This window comes from Phycodurus eques, chromosome 10, assembly GCF_024500275.1.
Source record: "Phycodurus eques isolate BA_2022a chromosome 10, UOR_Pequ_1.1, whole genome shotgun sequence".
NCBI lineage: Eukaryota > Metazoa > Chordata > Actinopteri > Syngnathiformes > Syngnathidae > Phycodurus > Phycodurus eques.
In genome coordinates, this window is record NC_084534.1 from 4,026,328 (window position 1) to 4,053,011 (window position 26,684).

Here is a 26,684-nt window from a genome sequence, read left to right on the forward strand (position 1 = left end):
TTTTCGGCTGCCTTTCAGACTGTAGATAAAGATGCTAAATCAGCCACCACAATTTGTCTCAGATTTGATCAATCACATTGTGTGCTAAATTAATCTATTTGCCTATACAGTACACCTCCCACAATGTGCAAAATGAAATGCATGGCAATATTGCACATTTGGCGGCTGTGATTCTGGGTGCACCCGTTTAGTAGATCATATTCCACATTTGTTTGCATGAGCAATCAAGTTTGTGCCGATTTTTGCTTGTGCAAACCTTTAGTAAATCAGGCACTTGGACTTCCAGTTTTTAACCATTGTTTCTTCCTTTGTAGGTCGAGTCAGCAGTGCAGGCAATCCATCAAGGCCGACGAGAGCTTTTAGAAGAAGCCTGCCATTCCTACACTCGAAAACGTAGAGTCCTTATCCCAGATGATCTTAAGCATGTTATCGTGGATGACCAGCATGGCTTGCTGTATTGTTATGTACCAAAAGTGGCCTGCACCAACTGGAAGCGAGTACTCATGGTCCTGACTGGCGCCGCCAGATCCCTCCGAGACCCATTGGAGATACCAGCAAATGAGGCCCATGTGTCAGGAAACCTGCACACCTTGTCTGAGTACTCCACCTCCCAAATCAACCAACGCTTACGCTCCTACTTGAAGTTTGTGTTTGTACGTGAGCCATTTGAGCGGCTCGTGTCCGCATACCGCAACAAATTCACACGAAGCTACAACACAGCTTTCCATAAACGATATGGCACCAAGATAGTGCGCCGGCACAGGCCCGACCCACAGCCAGAAGCTCTGGAGAAAGGCGACAATGTCTCCTTTGAGGAGTTTGTGTATTACCTTGTAGACCCAGCCACCCAGATAGAGGAACCCTTCAATGAGCACTGGGAACGGGTGCACTCACTGTGCCACCCCTGCCTAATTCACTACGACGTAGTGGGTAAATATGAGACACTGGAGCAGGACTCCAACTATGTGCTACAGCTGGCTGGAGTGGGGGACCAGGTCCATTTCCCTGCCTCGTCCAAGAGCGCCAGGACTACAGGAGACATGGCAGCACAGTTCTTCCACAACATCAGCCCTTTCTATCAAAAGAAGCTGTATAACCTCTTTCGCATGGACTTCCTGTTATTTAACTACTCTGTGCCATCATACCTCAAGTTTTGATGAGGCAGACGTGTTGTACTGTACATCCATAGATGGTGTATGAAGATGCCGTTTTGACAACACTAATAAACCAGAATATTAATTACGAAGTACAATACAGGTGAACCTCCACATTGTACACAATGTAGTTCAAAAGGAGGCGAAACTTGGTAATAATGGATATTTTACTGTAAAAAGTGATCAAGTGAGTACTAGTCTGTGATTGAGTGAACAATTTCACTTTAAACTTGAAATGTTTCTTTTTTTTTTTCCTGGTGGATTTGCACATTAAATGTGATCTCTTTGTTGGGGGCGAAGTTATAATAGCACAATGAAAGTTTTAAATTGCTTTTGGACAGAGAATGTTTCATACGTGACTTTTGATGGTCAACCTTAATTTGACACTAGAGAAAATCATTTCTGAATGTGAGTGCGTTTCATTTTGTAATGTTGGACAAAAATGTTTTTATTTATTGTTATTTTGATCTGCATTACATCAGACTGGCCAAAAACTTTTGTCACAATTTTCAAATAAATGTTACCCAGCAACAAAATGTATTGGATTAAATATTGGAACTATGAACGTACACTGAAGCATGACAATCATAACTGACACTTAGGTACTATTCTAGACAGTCTACACGTACCTAAAAGGTATGTACATAATACAGAAGTGGCAACATGTCATACATACAGCAAGATGCATGACATCAGCTTTGTGCAAACAGTTCAAAGAAACGCGTGTGTGTGTGTGTGTATACACTCTCCTCCAAAAGTGCTAGAACTGAAAACATTTGAGCTTGACCTCAAAAGATGAACATGAGATCGACAGTTTAACTTTTTTTTTTTTTACAGGTACTTTCATCTGGATCTGATGCACAATTTAGAAGATAACACTTTTTGTTTGAACCCACCATTTTTTTCATGTGAGCTAATGTTTTGAAACGTGACTGACTGGACTGGGTTGTTGCCTATTACACTGATTTTTCAAATAAATAGTGCAGAATGTCTATGCCTAGTTTCAGAAAGCTATGGGTGGAGTACATCCATCTATCCATTTTCTACCGCTTATCCGAGGTAGGGTCGCGGGGCTTTCGCATGGACGCCCAGACTTCCCTCTCCCCAGCCACTTCATCCATCTCTTCCGGGGGCATCCCGAGGCGTTCCCAGGCCAGCCGAAAGACGTAGTCTCTCCAGCGTGTCCTGGGTCGTCCCTGGAGTCTCCTCCCGTTGGGACGTGCCCGGAACACATCACCAGGAATGCGTCCGGGAGGCATCCGAATCAGATGCCCCAGCCACCTCATCTGGCTCCTCTCAATGTGGAGGAGCAGCGGCTCTACTCTGAGATCCTCCCGGATGATCGAGCTTCTCGCCCCATCTCTAAGGGAGAGCCCGGACATCCTGCGGAGGAAACTCAATCCGGTCCCTTGTATCCGGGATCTTGTTCTTTCGGTCACGACACTATGGGTGGGGTGAAAAAAGCAATTGTGATGCCAAGAGAAGAAGGAAAATCTGTTAGTCATTGGACAAATGTTGGCCACATAACCACTTTCAATGTCCTGAAGAAAGGAACCCCTGCTCTGTGAAATCACAGACGTCAATCTGATAGATAAAGGGAAACAACTGCAGTTGACTACAAAAACATGATGAGCTGTTAAGAAAAACACACACACACACACTAACGGTGGGGTAGGAGTGAAGGTATCAAAATGTACTGTTCACAGAAGACCTCTAGAACTAAGGTATTGAGGAAACACCAGAAGCTGCAAGCCACTCATTCACAATGAAAATATGAAGACCAACCTGGAATCTGCTAAAAAGACATCTTATTGATTGATAAGACAAATTCTGACATTTACCAAAGTGATGGAAAGGCTAAAGGAGGAAAAAAAGAATCTACTCATGATCACAAATATTCAAGCTCATCTGTAAAACACAATGGAGGTAATGCCATGGCTTAGTGTTGCATGGCTTCCCTTAAAATGGGCTCACCTGTTTTCATTGATGTAACATAACACAGGAGGTAAATTCGGAAAAATATTTTGTCAGCCTGTTTAAAGAAAGATGCAACCAAACTGATTGGGAGAACCTTTATCATATAGCGCAAGACTGAAGGGAGTAACCATTCAAAACAGAACAATTGAGAGGGGCAGTGGTGAGGTTTGCTGATGTCAGTTTGTCACAGGCTTAATCTTTCCAGTACTTTTGCTCGACCAAAAATTTGACATTACATTACTAATAATGCTATCCAATAAAGTGTGCATCAGATCCAAATGTAAATACCTTGCAACTAAAAGTGGAAACGTTGATCTCTTTTGTCATATTCTTCTGGTTTTTTTTTTAGTCTACAGAAGTAATGCAACATACTAACACACAGCAGATTCATATCAATAGGCACATTCATCTCAACCCTTCATAGAAATCCAAGAACTCATCCCAGTTACTGGATATGCATAATTTTAGAAAACGCAAGAAAATCAAATATTCATTCAGACATTGCAGCAACTCACACATATATAGTACTGTACATTATAGTTACGCTCCGACTATACAATTATTTGCTATTGAAGACAAGATCTGACAATAGGTGTAAAATCCCACCATTACAGTGCAGCATTGATATAGGTTGCATCATCTAAATAGTAGTATGCATCCAGTACTCAACGTGAACTGACTTATTTTGTGACTGCTCCTTCACCTTCAACAAGCATTTTCAATGAACAAGTGTTTTCCAGATTTGGATTCGTAAAACGTTGACGTGGTAACTCAGAGATGAGCAAAACCAAACGAACTCTATGAGATTGACCTACCGACTGACATGGACCTAACTGTAAAATGCTTAATTTTCTTATCCATTCTGTCCATATACCTTGTTTTGAAGTAGACTATTAATGTTATTAATGGAATATGTGTTTCTAGATTTGGATTCGTAAAACGTTGACGTGGTAACTCAGAGATGAGCAAAACCAAACGAACTCTATGAGATTGACCTACCGACTGACATGGACCTAACTGTAAAATGCTTAATTTTCTTATCCATTCTGTCCATATACCTTGTTTTGAAGTAGACTATTAATGTTATTAATGGAATATGTGTTTCTAGTTTGCATCAGAAATTGCTATCGACCTTTGATCTACTCTTATATAGTATTATTTTATTTATCCACAAGCAGGGTTGCTTACATATCTAAGGTCAGCAAATGCATAGCTTTAGTACTTTAAGTTACTAGTCTGTATTCAGACACTTACATTTCTTTACCAAAGCCTAAATGATAACCAAAATGTTGCCTAAGATAATAAACTGGCCAGTAGGAAGTGCTTAGTGTGTTTTACGTTCCCTTTTTTATTTTTTTTTATTTTTATTTTTTTAAATATCACTTCCGTCCCCAGGAGTTTGTATTTTTCTTTCGTATTTCGTATTTGCTCCAGAACAGCAAGCAGCAACATATCCTGCTTGAAGGATGGATTACTTTATGACACAGTGTTCACCTATAAGGTACCTTAGTAACTCCAAAGTCCTGCATAGGTGTACAGGTCCCAGTACTTTGATGGTGTTGATCAAATCCCAACTCCTCAGCAGCTGTTCTTCTGAATGAGTCTAAAGCTCAGGGCCAGAAACCCCGTTCCAAGCAGGTCACCCAGTGCCGTCAGGTAGGGGATGGAGAAGTTGTCTGGGTCCAAGCCCCTTTGCCACAGCCACTTCACCATCAGGTTGGCTCCATGCAGAAGAATCACCACCTGGTCAATGACAGCAGCGGGATGAGAAATCTCTCAAGTGCGTTGTATGTTTTAGGACATCTTCAATCGTCAGAGTCCACTGTCAGACGTGAAGGAAAAAAGCATTAGGTCTCAGCAACAGATCTGTCAGGTTTATGGAATTGCGGCATCTGGTATCAGACATCATCTTAAAAGGCATCAGGTGGCAGGAAAAAAAGTTCATGTTTATGGAATTGCACCATTGCCTGGAAAACACCTGTCAAGTCTGAGGAAACCAAACCAGGTCATCAGACAAGATGTTCTAAGAGAAAAAGGTATCAGATGAAACTTTCTCACAAAGAAATGGCAACTACACAGACGAAAGGTCATTCAATTGTGCTACCATTCAGTCATTCGGTGAACACCACGGTGAGGACACGGGCTAGCTCAATGTACAGTAGGTGTTGGTTTGTGGGTGTGTTTCTTAAATGTATTAAACACAAATTTAATTATAATATACATTTATCAGGTTATGGTTAGGCGGCACGGTGGACGACTGGTTAGAGCATCAGCCTCACAGTTCTGAGGACCTGGGTTCAATCCCCGGCCCCGCCTGTGTGGAGTTTGCATGTTCTCCCCGTGCCTGCGTGGGTTTTCTCCGGGCACTCCGGTTTCCTCCCACATCCCAAAAACATGCATGAATTGGAAACTCTAAATTGACCGTAGGTGTGAATGTGAGTGCGAATGGTTGTTTGTTTGTGTGTGCCCTGCGATTGGCTGGCAACCAGTTCAGGCTGTACCCCGCCTCCTGCCCGATGACAGCTGGGATTGGCTCCAGCGCGCCCGCGACCCTAGTGAGGAGAAGCGGCTCAGAAAATGGATGGATGGATGGAGGTTATGGTTAACAGTGTGTGTGAGACCAAGCATAACAGTTACATTGCATTTGCATTAATACGTTGTTAAAGAGGATAAATTAGCTGAGAAGCTAAACCGCTAGCCCACAGCCGTTCAGCTGTCACTGATTGGTCCGAAGCCATTCGTCTGAGGGTCTTTCGTCGGATGTCGTGTTGTTTGATGGTCGACAGTGTAATTCAATAGACAACAGATGTTTTTCCATCTATAGCCGCCCAATGGTTAAGATCATCGCCTGCCACCGTGGGGCACCTAGGTTCAAGACCCCGACTGGACCATCCGCCAACATCCCCCGGACTCACGGCTGTGGTGTCCTTGAGCAAGACACTGATACCCCGAAATGCTCCCCGGGCGCTTCAGCTGCCCCCTGCTCCAGTGTGTTCCACTAACATGTGTATGTGTATCTGTTCACTGTAATGGGTAAAATGCAGAGAACAAATTTCGTGTGCATGCATGCATGTTCATGACAATAAAGGTGATTCTTCTTCTAGTGCAATTCCATATGACAACCTTTTTCCTGACACCTGATGACTTTTTAATTGATGTCTGATACCTGACACTGTAATTCCACAAACTAGATAGATGTGTTGCTGACCATTTGTCAAATAGTTCCCCTGCTCTCTATTTTCATGTGGGGTCCCAGAAGGTTTAGGCCTTGGCTGAATTGTTTCAGTTTAGGTATTTGTCAAACTTTACAATTAAGATTTTCTACACCAGGGGTGTCCAACTCATTTTAGTTCACGGGCCACATTTACCCCAGTTATATCTCAATACTTGTGGCTTAAAAAAACATAAATAACTATTCAAAATTTTCCCCAATCGGTATGACCCAGATTGTGTCAGACTGATCAAGAAGTCACATTATAATAAGGAAATGCAGTGTAAAAGTTTCACTCCTATTCGCTAACAGCAACAGAAAAGCTAATTGTTCCCCTTGGGGAATTCTGTTGAATGAGCAAATATGATCTTACCTGAAACAGTGCTGAAGAAAGGTAACAAATGATGAAGGCAGGTGTCATGGTTGTGTGCCCTGCCTGCAGAAGATGGATCATGTATAGGAAAAGAAGGTGACCTGGGACTACAAGGATGATCAGGACTCTTGCTGATTTGGAATTCAGGTCTGAACAGATTCAGAAAGAAAATTAAGTAAGTATATTTGATGAGTCCTTTTTGATTAATAGTATATAACTCTACAGTACAGCATGGGAAAAAAATACAACACTCTACCACTTTTCCCCCCTCTTAGGTTATATATTAAAATGTTGTCAGTTAAGAGTCATGTATAAAAAAAAAATCTTGTCTTTCTGACCGGAAGAGCAGAAAGTAGCATAGGGTCCAGGACAGTCCATGGTGATTTTGACTGGCAGAGCTCCAGGAATGCTCCAATAGTGAAGGTAGGTAGACATCCTGCTGGCCTGGATGGCTACCAGATTTCCTCCAACACCTACATGGATAAGGAAAAGTGCTGATACCAGTCTTAGCCATCTAGTGCATTGTTTTACACAGTTGCAGACAAAGGTGCAGAATCTTCACAAAGCAATCAACGATGTGCAGAACAACAACAAAATTCTGTTAAAAACAACCAGCAATGTGCTGACAAGATGGTTGCACCAATCTAACGTTTAACTCACGCCAATTGGAATCAGATATAACCACAAATCCACAAGGTTCTTGATCTGTCAGAGAGAAATAATCCCTAATATTATTAAATCTGAGGAATATCATTTAAACTTGAAAACAGTGGAACTACTTGTATGATTATTTTGGCACAGTTTTAACAACGGCTGCCCTTTTTGATGCAACCATCCCATTTATCCTGTCTTGGGATTACCAGTGGCTGGGTATTGGTGCACTGGCTGGGAAGCAAACCCACACCATTTGCAATGAAAAGCTGCTTCAAAGAACTCAAATGGACAGGGAATGGGAAGGTATTTGCAGTAAAATTGTGTTTTATAGGTATTACTGGAATTCTTGGAATAAAGCCCGTTAGTGCTTGTATGTTGACAGGCCTGTCAACATGTGCATTGTGGTTGCTTTGTTGACTCGGGAGATACTACTTAATTCATTGACTGACAGCCATTCCCCATATTGCCAGCAATTTAAGAACATTTAAACGGATCTTTCAAGACCCAAGAGTATTGTATTGTTTTCTGGGACAATTTAAGCACTGAACCTACAAAAAGAAAGAGTATAGACCCTCTTCTTTCACCGGAAAAAGAAGCTTGTTTTGTCAATTATGAGGGAGCCAAGTCATTGGAGGTGGGACAATTTTAGGCAACTGACACTCAAACACAGTATGTGGCGTTGGCAATACAAAGTTTGTCACGCTCGTGAGAAAAGATGACTCAGTTCATGGCCTGAACGTAAGTGAATGAAAGTGAGTGAATGTCAAAAGGCCACTGAAGTACAACCCAAGCCATGGGGGGAGTCAGCCTTGCTCACAGCGCATTTCTTTGTTGTATATCTGTAAATAAAGTATTATTTTGCTATCAAAAGCCCTTTCTCAGTCCTGTTTTTGTTTTATAGTTGGAGGGGTCACAAAAGCAAACAATTTTCACATCAAAGTCATTGCTCTGCTTGACATGTTTCTCTTCATAAAAAAAGCTTTGTTCCTATTTTATTTTATAGGGGTCGGGTGCATTGTGTGTCGGGTGCATTGTGAGCTTAAGGGAAGTCTGTGCTTCTCTGCTGAGGCTGCTGCCCCCGCGACCCCACCTCGGATAAGCGGAGGAAAATGGATGGATTATTAGTATTATTATAAGTAGTAGTAGTAGTGTAATCATTGAATACTAAATTCATTTAATTGAATGTCAGTTCAAGATAACTACTAAAGTTAAGGACTTTGAATGCATACTGGATAAGCAAACAACCATTCATACTCACATTCACGCCTGTGAGGAATACAGAATCCTCAATTAACCTATGATACATAATTTAGGAATGTGGGAGGAAGATAAGAGTATCCACCAAAAAGAAAAAAAACACACACCGAAGAAAATCCAAACTCCACACTCGAGCTTTTCATACACCTGTGATCCCTTTGACTTAACCAATAACAACGAACCAATTGAACATGGCATCACCGTCCTTGCAAAGCTTGCATGCAAATGCATGGGTAGGACCAAACAGAAGCAGCATTGTAGTCAATGCTGCGGTTAAGTCCTTAACTGGAATGCAAAAGCACTTCCTGTATAGGGAAGCCAATTCATGCAGTCGGTGCCTCTGGTGGTTGCTGAGCCTGTATGGGAGAGATGCAGCAAAAAAAAGAAGACTCAATGCACAGTTGGCATTGAAGTCAAGCTTGTCTTTCAGTGTAATAATACTGCCAGCTCAGGTGATTCAGATTGTTTCAGTCAACCTAGTGTGCATCATCCGTTTACGACTTTAATGCAACAGCATGGATACATAGTAATGTACTGTGTATAACAAGCTGCTTTCACTATAACAATTACATCCCAAAAAACGTCCAATTATGTCAGTTGTGTAAGGAAATGTTATAAATGCTATTAATCTCCACTGACAACAAACCAGTGATCTTTTGATACCAACCAGGTCTCTTAGTACTAAATTGTGTATATTTTTTAAAGTTCTTAAAATCTAAACAAAGGTGTCAGACTACTCTGTTACTTCACTAAGACGCCATTTTAATGGCATTCCAATCAAATGATCTTGCAATCCGAAGTCCCAAAATTAAAGCTTTTGCCCTAAGGCTACTGTGTCTCAGATCTCATGCGTGTAATCTGGTATTATTAGCACCTCAGGATAAAATTATAATCTCTAAACCTGCCCTGCGACTGACAGCCAGTCCAGCGTGTAACCCACCCGTCGCCTAATGTCAACTGGGATTAATGATGGAAATTCATAAGAATTTAGTGATTTTTATGGTAAAACAACCAGTTTTCAAGGAATGTACCTGTTGTTGTGTATATTCTAATGGCATGTAATGTACAATGTTGTTTATCTCCATGCTCCCCAAGCAGTGTTGTAAAAGAGTATTTGATAATCCAAAAATGCTACCGCAAAGTGCTAGCATTGCTGCAGCTAAATTAAACTTAATTCATACATTATGCAGCATCTGAGATCTAGGGCGCCTAAAATCAAACTGGTCACACAGACAACAAAAAAAAAAAAAAAAGACTCACTCGGTCATACTCTCTTGGAGTGCATGTGTGACGGTGGTCCTCGAGCACGATTCCCGCCCAAGGTTTAAACCCACCGTCACCCAGGTTAAGAGCTGAATTTGTTAACTAGTAGGTTGAAAGCTCGGGCTGCTAACTCACTCTCTAACGCTACTCTTAAGGCTCTCAAGTAGTGAGGTTTAACATACTTTGGCACAGCACGTAATGGCCTTCATTACACACCACACTGCACAGAATCCGTTTATTAAACTCAGTTTACATGTGACCAGTGTAACAGTAACAGTGGCCTTTTAGCACGTCATCTTTCACCTCCAGGTGTGGATTGATTGGTCATGTCTGAAGAGTGATGTGTGATAGAAAAGCGACTGTTGTTCTGTTACCCTCTCAGACGCAACGTAATGTAACAATGGAGCTAACACAATACCCCATACATCAACATAACAATATACAGTGGACCCCTGATATTCACCCCTGATATTCACGGACAGTGAATAGTGAAAATCCACGGATAATTGACAGCCATTATAATTGCATTGAAATGTTTTTTTGTTTTGTTTTTTTGCCCCAAAGAATTGTTGAATGAGGTGGGACAAACTGCCAAGAATGTTTTCGGGGGTTGGTTCCCCCATAAAAAGAATAAGATTTGAAAAGTAATTGAAAAGGTATGCGGCGGTCCACTTCAAATTAAAGAGGCTTATAGCTAACGTATATCTTTTATATATTTAAACCATGTTGGAAAAGTTCAGAACCAACAAACACTTCTTGCATGTGATGTCATCACTCATTTGCGATTTAAGAGTAATTGATAAGTGGAATCGTCAGGCAAAAAAATTATTCCTAGGAATGGAATTACTGAAAACCGGCTCTCAAAAAGAACGAGTTTCTGATTCCCTTCCCGAGCTGGGATAGACTCCAGTTTACCAGCTTTGTTATTTATTTAATTAGAAAAGCAGTTTTATATCCATTATTAGGGAAGAGTGTTCCGATGACAAGGGCTTTAGAAGGAAGCACACAAGATACAGATACAGTATTCAAGTTTTCCTATGGATTTTAATAACATTTTCTTGTTGTACCTACAAACTTCTCTTAAAGATGGTATGTCTTTTGACATACAGTAAGTGATGCCTCCTTGTTTTCATTCTTATTTCAATATGAATTGTAATATTTTAGGATCTTTTTGAAAAGGGTTCATAAGACATCCATGGAGTTCAGTGTGTTAACAGTAATGATCGTATTCCACTCACCATTGATAACTGGAGTGAACACTGCCATACCCTCAAAGTTTGGATTGCTCACTGTCTTATCCAGAATCAGACCACCGATACTGAAAACAACACTGGTCAAACCAAAATACTTGATCTTCTTTGAGAAGAGAGAATGTAAACTACCAACTCACCTGCTGATGGACATGGCAAAAATAACTGGCTGCCAGCCTGACCTCAGGACTTCTCTGATTGGTGGAGACTGGTAGGCGATGAGGATCCACACTGGCACAAGAAGCAGGAAAAAGGCACACACCGCAAGAGGCAGGTACCACATGTCTGGACAGGTTTATAGCAAAAAATAACTATTTTAAAAATACGATACATTTAGAAATCCACTACAAACAATGCAGACACTTGAGAGTTAATTCAACTCAGCCAGCACAGCGAATGCAGCTTAACGAGTCTCTTGATCTAAAAACAAAGCCTTACCATTTAAAATACCCCCAACTTTCCCTTCCCCAAACGTTTCCTGGAAAGTTTCTAGGAAAACAATACCTCACATTTCCCGCAACCCTGATTGGATTCGCACCTCTGTAGCAGAGAAAGAAGGTGCTGACCACAGCAAGCAAAGACAGCGTGATGATGTCACCCAGGCTGGCAGCGATGGGCGTGGCTATGTTATCTGGGTTGATGCCCACTCTCCTGGAGCCAATGATCACTGCCACCATCACAAGGCCTGGCAGTGTTACAAGATGATAACCACACTGTTATTTATTTTGACTTATTGTATGTGTCTACATCCTCTGTATGTTGCGTATTTTGTCTGACCTAGAGACAGCGCAGCAATAAAGGCGGTGGTGACACTGCTGCCACACAGAATGGCAGCGTGGAGAAGTTCCACTCTACCTCTGGTCAGACCCCCGAGACTCACTGCTGCCACCGCGGCCAGGAAGCCGACAACTGTGGCCTGGACCTTCATGGGAATACATTTCACATATATGTCATGTTATCAGTATTCTTATAAATTCTTTTGGGTGAAAGGCGGACGGCACACTGGACTGGTCGCCTGTCAGCTGCAGGGCACATGTAGAGACGGACAACCCATCACACTCACATTCCCGCCGTCACTGAGAGAGAACCGCACCCACGCTGTCCGCACCCTAGTCAGGCGAATGTATCACTGCACCAACAGTGGCTATCCAACTGCAGTACTAATTTTAATTTTAAAAAAACAAAAAATCAAGGGAACAATTTTCTACCCATTCCTTTCATACCCGTGATTGACTGGGTGGTGTCCCCACCTCTTGCCCAAAGTCAGCTGTGATAGGCTCCAATGTCACATACGATGCTACTGAGGACAAGTGGTATCTAAAAATGGATGGATGATCTGAGATGTGGGTATCACCTGGATGAGAGCTAAATTACAGCAAACTGTCCTCCACTGCCGCTGCGGCTCCTCCAGCTGCCCAGTGTTGGCCTGTGGATGGAAGGGGGAGGGGCTCGCATCAACAAAAAAAGAATAGTCACAAGTATTTTGTTGAGTGTGGGATTCTCTTTGTATGTTTGGAAGTGTGTTTCCACTCACTGCTGTTGACAGTCTGGATGCCAATGTCATCTCCAGATTCCCCTTGAGTCCCACCAGGGCTGGAACCAAGATAAAAACCTCAGAGATCTCTTGAAACACCTCCCAGTGCTGGAAAAACAAAAATTTAAATCATGTGTTGTTTCATCACCTTATAATGACTGGATTGGAATTGTAATGGTTAAATTATACAGGTAATAAGGAGACAAGTGACTTTGTCATTACCAATGTGACCTTGGATCATCTTCATTAGTGATCTGTAATACTGGTTGACCAGCCTGGAAACCTTTATACATTAATATTAGCAGAATGACAAGTCTGTGCATTTTTTGTACAAACTTAAAAGCATGCTAAAATGTTTGTTTCAAGTTTTATATTACAATGTAAATTAATTTGGTTCGTAAAAGAGTCTGGCAGCAAACAACATCAAGTAAACATGTTTGATGGTGATTTTTACTTTTTTTTTTTAAAACGTTTTTTAATTTTTACTTTTTTACATTTCTACTTTCATTCAATGCGACAAAACTAAACAAAAAAAAAACATTTGGGGATTTAGTAAATTCTGATTATATTCAAGAGATAGCAAAAATACTCACATGATGTACTTACAATAATTAAATATAAAGTACGTACATTAAAATAATCTGGTAAAAGTATACTGTTTCAACTTGTAAAAGTTGAAAAGTAAAAGTATAAAAGCACAATCTTAAATATACTTAAGTACAGAAGTAAAATGTTTTTTGTTTAACTGTCATTTATTTATAATACCCATTTTGGTATCTTGGTAGAACAACAAAAGACAAAACAGTTCCCCTCTTTGATTTAATTAGTGGTTGTAATGAGAAGAAAGAAAAGCTCGGTAGTGTTGGCTTGGGCTTTTATGCTATATCAAAACAATGTGTTAACATCCATCCATCCATTTTCTGAGCTGCTTCTCCTCACTAGGGTCGCGGGTGTGCGGGAGCCTATCCCAGCTATCATCGGGCAGGAGGCGGGGTACACCCTGAACTGGTTGCCAGCCAATCGCAGGGCACATACAAACAAACAACCATTCGCACTCACATTCACACCTACGGGCAATTTAGAGTCTTCAATGAACCTACCTTGCATGTTTTTGGGAGGAAACCGGAGTACCCGGAGAAAACCCACACAAGTACGGGGGAACATGCAAACTCCACACCGGCGGAGCTGGGATTTGAACCCCGGTCCTCAGAACTGATGTGCGAACCAGTCCTCCACCGTGCCGCCATGTGTTAAAATAGTTTTGCTAATTTTGCAAGCACAACATCAAGTTTAAAGCTAATTGTGACGACTGAAAAACAAAACAAAACTTCTTTTCCCCATATGTGTTTTTTTAACACCAGAAGCTTGTCACAAGTTTACTATTACTATGATTGGATATAGTCATTTAAATGATGAAAGGAGGGTGAAGATGAGAACTTCTCTGTGTTTGCTAACTATTTGCAATCAATAACTAATCCTAAAAAGCAGTCACCATTCTCTGACTTACTCAGTACTGCAACAAACTTATTTGTCTTCATTCCACATGACAGTGAACACATGACAAGACAGTTGTTGAGTGGGAAAAAGAAAATAGACGATTACATTGTTTAACACAAACTGTCAAGCTTGTAGCATCTTTTCCATACTTGCACTGTTTCCATGACTATCCCTGCCGCCACCATGCCCCGTCCGGACACCACGTAAGGCACCAGCACCTGGGCTGCGACGATCCAAGCGCTCTGGGAGGAAGCCTTGAGCTGAGCAGGTCAGCTTGGAGGTGAAGCCCCTCAACTTCTTCCCCTGGAAACACAGTTCCAGTGCCAGATGGCTCACCACCATGCCTGGTCCCTGTTAACCCCTTTTTTTTTTTTTTTTTTGCTGAAAATCTTCTGTTGGGGTATATAAAATTAGCTTCCAAATGGTTGCTGTAGTCAAATATCCATTTCCACTTTGAGGGACCACTTTTAGGACTGTCTCAGCTTTTCCTTCACGCCATGTAAAACTTTGTTGATGTCAGAGTTCTCGTCAAATAGCCACTAATCAGCTCCACCTGTAACTTCCTGTCAAATGGTGGAGCAACGGTACTGAAAGCTTTGAACCACTCACACACACATGCACACGATTGCACACACAGTCCACAAAATCATGACAGCAGATCTGAGAGGCTTCTTTGAACACTTGAACCTGACACACACACACACACAAGCACACACACTCGCACACACACTCCTTATGCCTCACTTTAGAGTAGCCGGGCGGCTGAGGCCGAGCGCTGGAAGCCAGGTCTCTCACGGGGCCTAAAAAGGGTCCAGGTCCGGTCGGACAAGAACATCCAGAAGGCCAGCAGCTTCTTCTCAGTCCTCATGTCTTCCTTCCCCTCCATCTCCGTCCGCAGCTCCCTCTCTTGGGTTAACTGAAGCACCTTCTTCAGTTTCATCAGGGCAATGCCGGGATGTCTGTTCCAGGCACCAAATTACTGTGAAGGATGCTCAGAGGTGAGCGGTGTGAGAGTCAGAGCCTTGTCAGTGTCAGTCTCCCAGTTTCTGTCTAACTCCAGATGAAGAGGAAAGTCACAACGGTGGTTCGTGATGCAGGAAAAATACAGGCAGCATCCGTGTGTGGAGGCGCAAGTAGGAGCAAGACTGGAGATTGTACACTGACGATGACCAGACCGGCATAAGTATTCCTCTTCCTCTTGATTGTTTTTAGAAGGTGCTGCTGTACTGTTCTTTCCCGACTCTTTGTATAGCTCCTCCCTCCTCTGCTCTTCGATGCCCTTGGTGGGTGACGCATCAGGTGCTGTACCTGTCACTGACACGTGCTGCTGGTGCCTGAAAAGGGTCCTGTGCATCCTCTTTGACGTGGGAAGCACATGTTCTGTAGGTTGCTCTCCGTTAAAGTAACCATCTGTCTTGCAGAGGTTAACGGATACCGTGGACATTCTACATGCTCTTGCATATGCATTTAAAAACCCTTTAAAGTGTAATGACCTTTTATGAGAATTATTGGCTTTATAAAAAAAAAAAAAAAAAAAGCAATGCAGAAATGACCCTTACACACACACACACGCACAATGACTCAGCTAAAATGTGACTTTGGGAGATGGGAAATTGCTTTGAGTGGTTCTTTGTTCTCTGCAGCTTCCCCTTCTGACTTCTGACTGTATTTTGAATAATGAGGCTGCAGAAGAACAGTACAGTTACATAAACTGTTAACGGCATTATAGTACAGGAGTTAGCAGAATAGAAAATGGATGGTTGGTAATTAGACGATAAACATAATTTAGTATGTTGATAATATCCCTCAAATATTTATTTGCCTCGCTCGTCTATCTTTATCAATGTTGCAATCTCTATTTATATAAGATGGTCGACTATCAGTGTGTCAAAGTGTATATTTGACTGAGTAGCTGTGTAGTTATTCTGTTTGTATGGAGCATGGTCACCTGCAAGGTCACTGCGACCGCCAAACAGCTGAAGCTCACAAATCAAATCTTGGCACGTCAAAGAGACAAGTCGGTCAGCTACAAGAACAGATAGACAGACCCGAGTAGCGTTCATGACTTTTGTATTTTTCATGACAAGGATTTTTATTTTACTTTGTTTCAGATGATAAAACAGAATTTAATTGAATACACTACAAAGACAAGATATTTAATGTTCAAACTGATAAACATTGTTTTTAGCAAATAATCATTAACTTAGAATTTTATGGCTACAACACGTTCCAAAAAGGCTGGGACAGGGTCATGTTTACCACTGTGTTACATCACCTTTTCTTTTAACAACATTCAATAAACGTTTGGGAACTGAGGACACTAATTGTTGAAACTTTGTAGGTTGGATTCTTTCCCATTCTTGCTTGATGTACAGCTTCAGCTGTTTAACAGTCCGGGGTCTCCGTTGTCGTATTGTACGCTTCATAATGCGCCACAATGGGAGACAGGTCTGGACTGCAGGCAGGCCAGTCTAGTACCCGCACTCTTTTACTACGAAGCCCCGCTGTTGTAACACGTGCAGAATGTGGTTTGGCATTGTTTTGCTGAAATAAGCAGGGGCGTCCATGAAAAAGACATTGCTTGGATGGCAGTATATGTTTCTCCAAAACCTGTATGTACATTTCAGCATTAATGGTGCCTTCACAAATGTGTAAGTTACCCATGCCATTGGCACTAACACAACCCTATACCATCACCGATGGCTTTTCATCAGTCCATCTTCGATGAGCTCGGGCCCAGAGAAGCCGGCGGCGTTTCTGGGTGTTGTTGATAAATGGCTTTTGCTTTGCATAGTAGAGTTTCAAGTTGCACTTACGGATGTAGCGCCGAACTGAATTTACTGACATTGGTTTTCTGAAGTGTTCCTGAGCCCATGTGTTGATATCCTTTACACATTGATGTCGGTTTTTGATGCAGTGCCGCCTGAGGGATCGAAGGTCACGGGCATTCAATGTTGGTTTTCGGCCTTGTAGCTTACGTGCAGTGATTTCTCCAGATTTTCTGAATCTTTTGATGATATTATGGACCGTAGATGATGAAATCCCTAAATTCCTTGCAATTGTATGTTGAGGAACATTGTCCTTAAACTGTTCGGCTAGGGTTAGGTGAACCTCGCCCCATCTTTGCTTGTGAATGACTGAGCAATTCAGGGAAGCTCCTTTTATACACAATCATGGTACCCACCTGTTTCCAATTAGGCTGTTCACCTGTGGGATGTTCCAAACAGGTGTTTGATGAGCGTTCCTCAACTTTCTCAGTCTTTTTTGCCACCGGTCCCAGCTTTTTTGGAACGTGTTGCAGCCATAAAATTCTAAGTTAATGATTATTTGTTAAAAACAATAAAGTTTATCAGTTTGAACCTTAAATATCTTGTCTTTGCAGTGTATTCAATTAAATATAGGTTGAACATGATTTGCAAATCATTGTATTTTGTTTTTATTTATGTTTAACACAACGTCCCAACTTCATTGGAATTGGGGTTGTACTTGAGACATATTAGTTTTGCACAAAGTAAAGTAAAGTATGAGGTGAGAATCTGGGTCCTTTTGATATAATTTGTTCAATAATGGTAAAGGCACTTCAAAATCAAATTTTGCATTTTTGCCTTGGTTTTATATGGATAAACGTCTTCCATGCTGAAACAGCCATGCTTAAAGTCTTATTTTCTAAAAGTTGTTTTAAAATTTTTGGCGCGCATAGGAAAGACCATCCTTATTGACAGAGCAAATGTTGGTGGCGCACTGAAATATACTTCTTTTTATAACGGTAAAGACAAAGGGAGGCGGCACGGTGGGCGACTGGTTAGAGCATCAGCCTCACAGTTCTGAGGACCCGGGTTCAATCCCCGGCCCGCCTGTGTGGAGTTTGCATGTTCTCCCCGTGCCCGCGTTGGTTTTCTCCGGGCACTCCGGTTTCCTCCCACATCCCAAAAACATGCATTAATTGGAGACTCTAAATTTCCCGTAGGTGTGACTGTGAGTGCGAATGGTTGTTTGTTTGTATGTGCCCTGCGATTGGCTGGCAACCAGTTCAGGGTGTACCCCGCCTCCTGCCCGATGACAGCTGGGATAGGCTCCAGCACGCCCGCGACCCTCGTGAGCAGAAGCGGCTCAGAAAATGGATGGATGGATGGATGGATAAAGGCAAAGTGCATAATGGTAAAGACAAGCAGCTTAATAAAACTCATGTGAGTTGCACAATTTACGTGTTGCCCTTCAAATTCTGCATAAATGATCCTAACTACTCAATTAAACGAATTACACGCTTGTCTTTCGACAATCTTAACAACAGTTAAGACATGCAATAGTTCCTTCACTTTCACAAATTCATAAATATTCATTCATATCTCAGAAATAACATTTATTTTGCTGTCTGCTATTGTGGGAATGCAAAATGGCTGCCTCATCCTGGCACTCCAGATCACCGATCCCTCTGGTGTATTGTAACAACATAATGAGGCTCTCCCAGTGGTCAAGACAGGATGAGTGACAAAAAAGGACCATTTGTAAAAGAATCCCCTCAAAGAAAATCAACTCTGAAGACGCTAAGATGCATTTGTGTTAGTTTTCATGGAAAAGGCATATTAAGCAAAAGGAGAAAAATGCTACATATCCAAAAGTGTAATTAGCATCTTCAGAAAACATGTTGCAAATCATGAAACTTTATTTCGGACACCAAATGCTAAGGACATTTTGGCATTAAAAGTTAGAAAAAAATATTACTTTCGCATTTTTGTTTCAACAATTTTGACCTTTTGATGCATATACAGCTGCCAATAATTCAAATACTCATATCAGTCAAATCTGTACATCTGTAAAACTGACCTTCAAAAGGACACATATTGTAGTTCCTTGCCCAACAAATGGCTGCTATAGTTATCTAGTGTCACTGACCTGCACTTGATCCAGTAGCATGCCGGCCGTCACCATGCCGAGGCCAGCCAGCATATATGAAGGCATCACCTGGAGGCAGATCACCCTGGAAGATTCTTTATGTGCTGAGATGCGGAACCTTTCCTCAACCATTATGTCAGCATCAGTGTAGCATTCACCGGTGCGCTAACTTTTAACATGCAAACAACTGAAATCCCAATTGTGTTTGAAGAGCAGGATGTTGTATGACAAATTCCTCCTATCGTGGCCAGTTCTGGGTGTCGTCCACCTTTTTCCCAAAGTCCACTGGGAAAGGCTCCACCTCTCCATAAACCTGAACAGGATATGTAGTATTGAAAATGGAGAGATGAATGGATTTCTGGCAGCATGACAATTACACTATGTCGGCTCATAATTTGTCAAATGAGCGTTTAGCACAAACTTCATTTCGACAGCGATTTTTTATTTGACATATGATCTCGTAACAAGTTTAGCGCTTATCAGGTGTGATTATAAATTCTTGTGCCTATGTGGGATCTCATTTGTTAAAAGAAGTTCCTTTAAATGCAATCTTCCCACTTCATGGAAAAAAAGACACATGAACAGTTTGTTGGACATCACCGGCCTTCCTTGACACTGCAGATTAGCCAATCATTTGTTCATTGTCCAAGGGCGCTAAATGTGAATAGGCCAGTATATAAGTTGCCTACTTATTGATTTTTTTTTGGAGTGATGAACGTTCAAATGAAGCCGTAAAGGAGGTATGGGGTCTTAATGGTCCATATTTCACGAACAAGTTGATTTTGTGTATTTATTTATTTTTTTGCACATGAAAATGAAACTGACAATCATTTCCAATAACATCAATCCATTTTGGAACAATTGATAAATAAGTAATTTCCTTTGGAACGCCTCTTTTTCTTCGCCAAAATCGACAACCCCCCCCCCCCTCCCCTGCATAGCCGGTGTGGGAAAATGAATGTAAGATACTATAAAGTGGCAGTATTTATTCATATTTTATATAATGTCATTGTCGGGTGGAATCCCCCCACCTCCAAAATGGTAAATTTGTAGGATTTTTTTTTTAAATGACTGAAGACACTGAAGGGCCGGTGTGGACAAAGGAATGTACTATACGTAAAGTGGCAATATTAACTCATATTTCAGATATCGTAGCTGTCGAACGGAATGCCCTCACTGCCAAAATGACAACTTTTTAGGCCTCATGAACCCGAGCAATCGTAAATGTGGCTGTGCCAATGTCCCAAAACGGTCACCAATCATCACCAAAATGTATGTGGACATCTCTACTCGTGGTAGCCTCAACGTCTGAAAATATTACAACGATCGGCTCAATATTTGGGATTTTATGATTGTTAAGCATTTTTCTCTCCATACATGCGCTTACGATACAAAAAAAGCTCAACGTTGCTCAATGTCACCTAAAGTTTATATGGAAATGCCCCCTTCCATCTCTGAAAATATCATAACGATAGCCCAAATATTATGGATTTTATGGACGTTACGCATGTTCCGTTTTCTCAAGTGATTGTCAATGGAGCTGAAAATGCTTAGCCTCCATAAAATAAAAAGATATTGGGCCAATTGTTCTGATATTTTCGGAGGTGTAAAAGTGAGCAGAAATAGAGATCTCCATCTAAATTTAGATGACGATTGATTACAGTTTTGGGACATTAAGGGACGTTAAGCTCTTGGCCGGGAGATCCTTGTCTTGTGTTCGCTGTTATGACAGTCACCCGGGCCCATCAAAGTTCCCAACCAAAAGCGTATTTTCATCAGGTCTTCACAAGAAAGGCCAGGGAGGGAGCCTGCTGTGTGTGATTGCGTGATTTCCAAATACCAAAAACATGGCGCCGCCCCTTGCGCAGTCTTGACAAAAAAAAAAAAAAACAGCTTCTACAAGATAAAATCTCTTTTCACAGGTCTTTTTCAACGGCGGATGGTCACTTCGTTCTTTTCTCTTTTCCGTCGCCAGCTCTGCTAGCAGCGATAACTTGTGGAGAGCCACTTGCTATGCACGCAGCTACGGCAACGCCGCTCGTCTGTCATGGAGGATCCAAGCCAGCGTGTCGAGCTGCCGCTGAAGAGGAAAAAAGCTGATGATTCCACTTCAATTGAGGATTTGCTTGATTCGACAGAGATACAGACGAGTGTCCTCCTTTCAATCGACAAGAAATTGTCGATTGCACTTGATTTGCTTCGCCGGGAGATCGCCAAACTCAGAAAGAGCTTGGAATTCACGCAACAACAAGTGAACGAGCTAAGATTAGATAATGCTGCGCTTCGATCAAACATGATGTCAACGTCAGCAGAACTACAAACTCTTAGATTGAAATATAAACTCATGAAAGAAACTACGTTGGACATTCAATCAAGCAGCATGCGCGACAATCTCATTTTCTCGGGCATTCCAGAAAATGCTCCGGAAGACCCCGTGGAGCAGATTAAAAAGTTTATGATGTCCGCGCTCATGATACATCAAGATACAGTCGACAAGGTTACTTTTCGCCGTGTCCACCGATTGGGAGGCCCTCGTCCAGGAAACTGAACACGTCCCATCGTTGCAAAGTTTGAACACTTTCAGCAAAAAGGGTTTGTAAAATCCAAAGGTCAGGAGCTCAAACGGACTTCGTTTGGAATGAACGACCAGTTCCCCGAGGAAATTAACGAAAGGCGTAAAATGTTGTACCCGTTGATGAAGGATTACCGCGACAAAGGCAAACGAGCGTGGTTAGTTGTCGACGGCCAACTGTTTCGTGATGCCAACGTCGCGTCCTGGCTCTTCTAGATAAGTGCTTCTTTTGATCTGTTGTCGTTATGAATTGTCAAGTGTATTGCATTTTGTATCATTCTTTCCACGTTTGCTTAGATAAACAAAAAACGGAATCACGTATGCCACCAGCATGAATCCTCACTCCTATCTCTCTGTTTTCCTGCTCTGCTTGTTTCCACACGCACCAAACACACAAATCGCTCAAAAGTCGCTAAATAACATTCGTCAACACAATACCAAAAGATCTCCCGAAAACTGTCAAAACAACAACAACAAAGAATGCATACTACCAAATCTATTTAAAGTTATGATACACACACCCATTATATGTCATACTTACGGAAGCGTATTGCATTCTTGGATTTAAAAAAAAAAACTCTTGTTTTTCTGAGTAATTATTTTGAAGGCTTTGTTTTTTTTTTTTTATTGTTTTTTGACAAATTATTTTTCTCAGGTTTTCTGTCTAATTTTCCCCCCCACCCCCCTCCCTGTTTTTCTGACTATTTTTTTCTGAGTTATCGGGACACATGGAACTCACGCGAGAACATGCGAACTGCAAGTGACTCTTTGCCGACTCCGTAGAAAGCAACATGACCGGCTTATTTAGTTTTGATCAAGTTTTATTTTGATATGGGTTTAAGACACTGGGAGATACTGCTCTTTGAGCAAGCTGACATCGCACAGGGTGGAGTTTCCTCTGCATTGTTTTGGCCCTTTCCAGTAGCCGTTTTTTTACTTTCTTTTCAGTAACAAGGAACAAAGCAACAACATTGGCGACCGTGGAACAGTGTCTGCTCGAACAAGTGGACCTAGATGACCAGATGATACATTTAATTATGCTGCAAAATCGATCGAGAAGGCGGCGGCGTACTTGCCACGTGGAACCGGGAGACATCATCACAGCACGTGACGAAAACGGACCAATCACGAGAGATGATCTCCGGGGCGTTCGACGCGCAGCAACAATTTTTGACGTGTGCGCGTCAAACTACTACGTGATGCATTCCAACAGCTTCTTCCCTCTTGACATCAACTTCTTAAACAGCTAACCTACAATTCAATTGCAACATGCTGCCAATTTTTTTCATCTTGGGTTTGTTGTCACATTTCTGTCGGGCCAATTATACATACTCGTGCAATCACTGTAGTAGTCTCGCCACGCTGCACTATTTGCATATCTCACGCGGCCGCGGGTGTATAAAGAGGCCTTTAGTCATAAGAAAAATGCCTCATTGACTCGAATTTCACTCAGGTTATATCGGCCTTTTATAACTGTAAACAAAGAGGAGTCTCAATACTAGTCCATAAAAGACTGCTTTTTACAATAAATAGTTAATGCTGTTGTTGACCAATACTGGCCACTCATGCCAGAGTAGCATCTGCCCCATTTGCACACTGACCGAGGAGTATCTGCAACATTTGCACAACCGACATTGTCCCAGATAATCGCGCTACTCGTCACTTTGAACTGCATACAGTCCTTGAAGTCTCGGCGCCCTTTGCACAATGGTCATTGCACCGGACTATTGCTATAGTAGTCATTCAAACTGCTCTAAGTGCTAGTGGACTCTGCATCATTTTGCACAATTGTCAAAAAAATTAAATAAAAACAAATTGTACCGGCATTACCAGATAACTAGTTTGCATGGTGAGAGGACACATGCATGGAGCAGGGATCTTCTCTTCTTGTCCCTGTGTTTGCGGTTCCGGCGTCTGTGGGGGCGGGACTTTTTTCACTCCTTCCTGATCTCGGGGTGGGGGGTAACCACTGGGGTGACCTCCTGGGGTGTGATGGTGACTCGCCCATGTTCCGTAGGTGCTGGGGCGGTGCCGGCTGGCACCCGCCTGGGTCCCCCGCTCTGGATACTGGTGGGGGCGGTGGGGTCCCCCTATCGGTCCTCGGGCCTGCTTCCTCCTCTTCTCTCCGTTCCTTGCGTCCCGCTGCGGTCGCCTTTTCCTCTTCCCGTGGGGGAACCGGGCAGTCCCCTGCGGGTTGTTGGGCCTGCTGTGGAGTTTTTTTCCCTGCCTGGTTTGGGGGGGGGAGGGGGGGGGGGTCCACAGGGCAGGTAGTGGGTGCTGCGGGTCTGGATGGGGGTAGCCCTCTTCGTCGGTGGTTGTCCGGCCTAATAGGGCCGACCTGCAGGAGCCATGCCTCTTTAACACTCACTTAGCACACACCCACACCACTCACTGTCTACATTTTTTTCACTAATCACATCTGGGTACATATACATATCAAAGGGTTCCTGGGGGACTGGTATGGGGTCGGGAGGGTGCGCCCTGCCCCTCCGCCCTGCCTGCCCCCCGTATTTTAAATGCATCACACACACTTCCCACGTTTTAATACACCACATACACCCATCTCTGGGGGGCGGTGGGTCGTGGGTGGGGGGGATTTAGTCTTGATTTCACCCCCACCCCCCCACAAGCCCCCTCGGCTCAGTGATCTCTGCAGATTTTAATGCACCACACCACTCGGGGTGGGGTGGAGGGGTGGGGGGTTGAGGACACTGATAGACAGGGTCCTCAGCCTCTGTGGTGCGGGCACAGCAATTACAGGTCAGTCTTTGTGCATGTAAAACGGTGTCAATTCACTTGCATGGGTCCGCAGGCACACACCCCTGGGACTCTTTCACTGGGTGAAGTACCACTTACTTACTTATTGCGACAAATAACTCATGAATATGCGAATTGCTTGTGTATCCCCTCACTTATACTCTCGTCCTGTAGATTTTTATAATTTACATAGTTAATCCCACCACACATCAATTGTACAGCCGGGTTCACCACCCTTGTCTGCATGCTGCTTCTCCTGTCTTTGTCCTGTTCTATCTTGTCCTGTCGTTCCCTCATAGGGTGTAGCACTACAGCCCCATGCAACACTCATATTTCATGTTTCATTGTTGTAGATAATGTAATGACTTACTTCTCTCATCCTGTTTACAATTAATGCTTTGTCTTATGTCTTTGTTTCTCTCTCCACTCTAGAAACTCTGTTCTGTTCGACTGATGGACTCTGATTCTCAATAAACCTCAATTATAATACTAAGAAACCACAGCGGAAGCTTAAAAACTCAACTGTGACACATTAAAACTGTTCCGGCATAAAAGGGGTACATATTTTCCATTCTGCTTGACCTAACAGCCGAAGAGGACAAAAAGAAAAGTTCCAAACCAGCTGATCCCCCCCCCCCCAAAAAAAATCCTTTAATATGTCACAAAATTGAAACCCTCACGCAAGTCATTGTCCAAAAACCTTTTTTCAAGTGTCCAAGCCTGATAAAATAGGCACACGCCGCCATGATAGCCAGGGTTCGCCATGTTGACAGCCAGCAAGTGCCCATCAAAGTCCGCAGTTACATATGCCAAAACATACCAATCATACAAAAACTTAATAAATGCTAATGCCTGTGTTATGTCAGCTTCCCAAAAAAATTTTTCAAAAGTGAGCGATGCAATTAACCCAAGGAACACCTCACAAAACTCTTAAACATCGTCAGAAATGAATCACCTTCCTGAGCTGGCTGCTCTCTACAAGGAGGCATTACAGTGATCGATTCCAACGAAACAAGCCTACACCAGTGGTGTCATTAGGCCTATTTTAAGGGGATTTTTTTTTAGCCTACTGTGCGCAAGTAACTGAGGTGTTTCGGGAAGAAAAAAGAACTGTGAATGTGGGTATTCTCTGTGGGAAAGTACCACATTAGTGTTGTTGAGCTTGTTGTCCTCCAGTTGCCTTTGTCACACACGCCCTTACAACCCGAGCAATGCTGCTATTTTAAAATACAGTTATGTCTTTTCAACACTAATGAAAGGTATGTGCTTGGTAAAAGTTCAACCAGAAGATCTATTCTGGGCACAGTTGGCGAAGAAATAAATTGTAAGGTCATGAATCAGATTCACATATACGGAGTCAAACTGAATCAGTACAACAATATAAATTGGACAGCTTTCTTAGTCAACATGAGAACTCCACAAGCTCCACATTTAATATCACTTCAAGCTTTTAAAATCCAGCCAAATTTAGTTGACTATTTAAGAATATGTGTCAAGAAATGAGCCGTTCTGAGTTTTGCCATATTGTGGCAAATGTACGTAAAATTTTTCGGCCTGTGATCTGGCAGCTGGGCGACCAGAAGAGCAACGGACAGGGGCATCTGGGGACTGTTTAAATTGTGAAATAAATGTATTTACTTTAATCATTCTAAACGTTAGACTTTCCAGAACACAACATTTTTAATTTGTCAATTAAATTGATTTCTGGCAGACAAGAAATGAAATACCTTGAAAAATTGATTTGATTACAATTTTAAAATGTATTGCACTCATATGTTGGCGATAAACGTGAGAATAGCTCCACATACGGAGAAAACAAAATATTTACTTATTAAGTGAAATGACATGAAATCACTGCAGGGATTATTAGAGAAGGAAGGGACAGCCCACCACTATCTGCTATAAATATTCTAAGTACACCTCCCATCCCCAGTAAAGGTTTCAAGTTATATGTCAAGGGCTAAACTGAAAGTAGCAATATATTGCAGTTGTTTGTCCTGTGTTTGCAGTGGGACTGGCTCATCATCTGTTGTCGACTGCCACTTGTATTTTCTATATTTAGCTGCATTTTTGTTTTCTACTGAGTTTCACTGGCAATTACTGGTTTAACTGCATCCAGGAACAAAACTTCTGAACAGAGGGAGTTCAAACTGGAAAGGTTCGAGCATTATTTCATACATTTGTTTTCTGCAGCCGTGTTTTGAATGTTATTCGAATGTTGCTTTTTTTGCAATAGGATCAACTAAAATTGAACATTTGTTTTATTTTACAAAGTTGATTAATGTGACAAAC

General features: G+C 42.2%; 2 protein-coding genes across 2 annotated transcripts in view; one reads left to right on the plus strand and one right to left on the minus strand.

Annotated features, from left to right (window-relative positions):
• si:ch211-236h17.3 (carbohydrate sulfotransferase 11) overlaps positions 1 to 1,676 on the plus strand; it is a 32,337-nt gene extending 30,661 nt beyond the window's left edge. The window contains exon 3 of the mRNA XM_061688311.1: positions 315 to 1,676. Coding sequence (XP_061544295.1) covers positions 315 to 1,157 — 843 coding nt within the window. The 3' untranslated portion in view covers positions 1,158 to 1,676. The remainder of the gene's footprint in view (positions 1 to 314) is intronic.
• On the minus strand, positions 1,587 to 15,362 carry LOC133408922 (solute carrier family 41 member 1-like). Its single transcript, XM_061688310.1, is given in 11 exon segments — positions 1,587 to 4,874; positions 6,716 to 6,864; positions 7,054 to 7,188; positions 11,128 to 11,207; positions 11,280 to 11,424; positions 11,678 to 11,824; positions 11,917 to 12,061; positions 12,494 to 12,565; positions 12,674 to 12,781; positions 14,320 to 14,410; positions 14,412 to 15,362. Coding segments are annotated over 11 exon segments (1,338 nt in total). The 5' UTR covers positions 14,513 to 15,362; the 3' UTR covers positions 1,587 to 4,709.
• Positions 15,363 to 26,684: the final 11,322 nt, after the last annotated feature.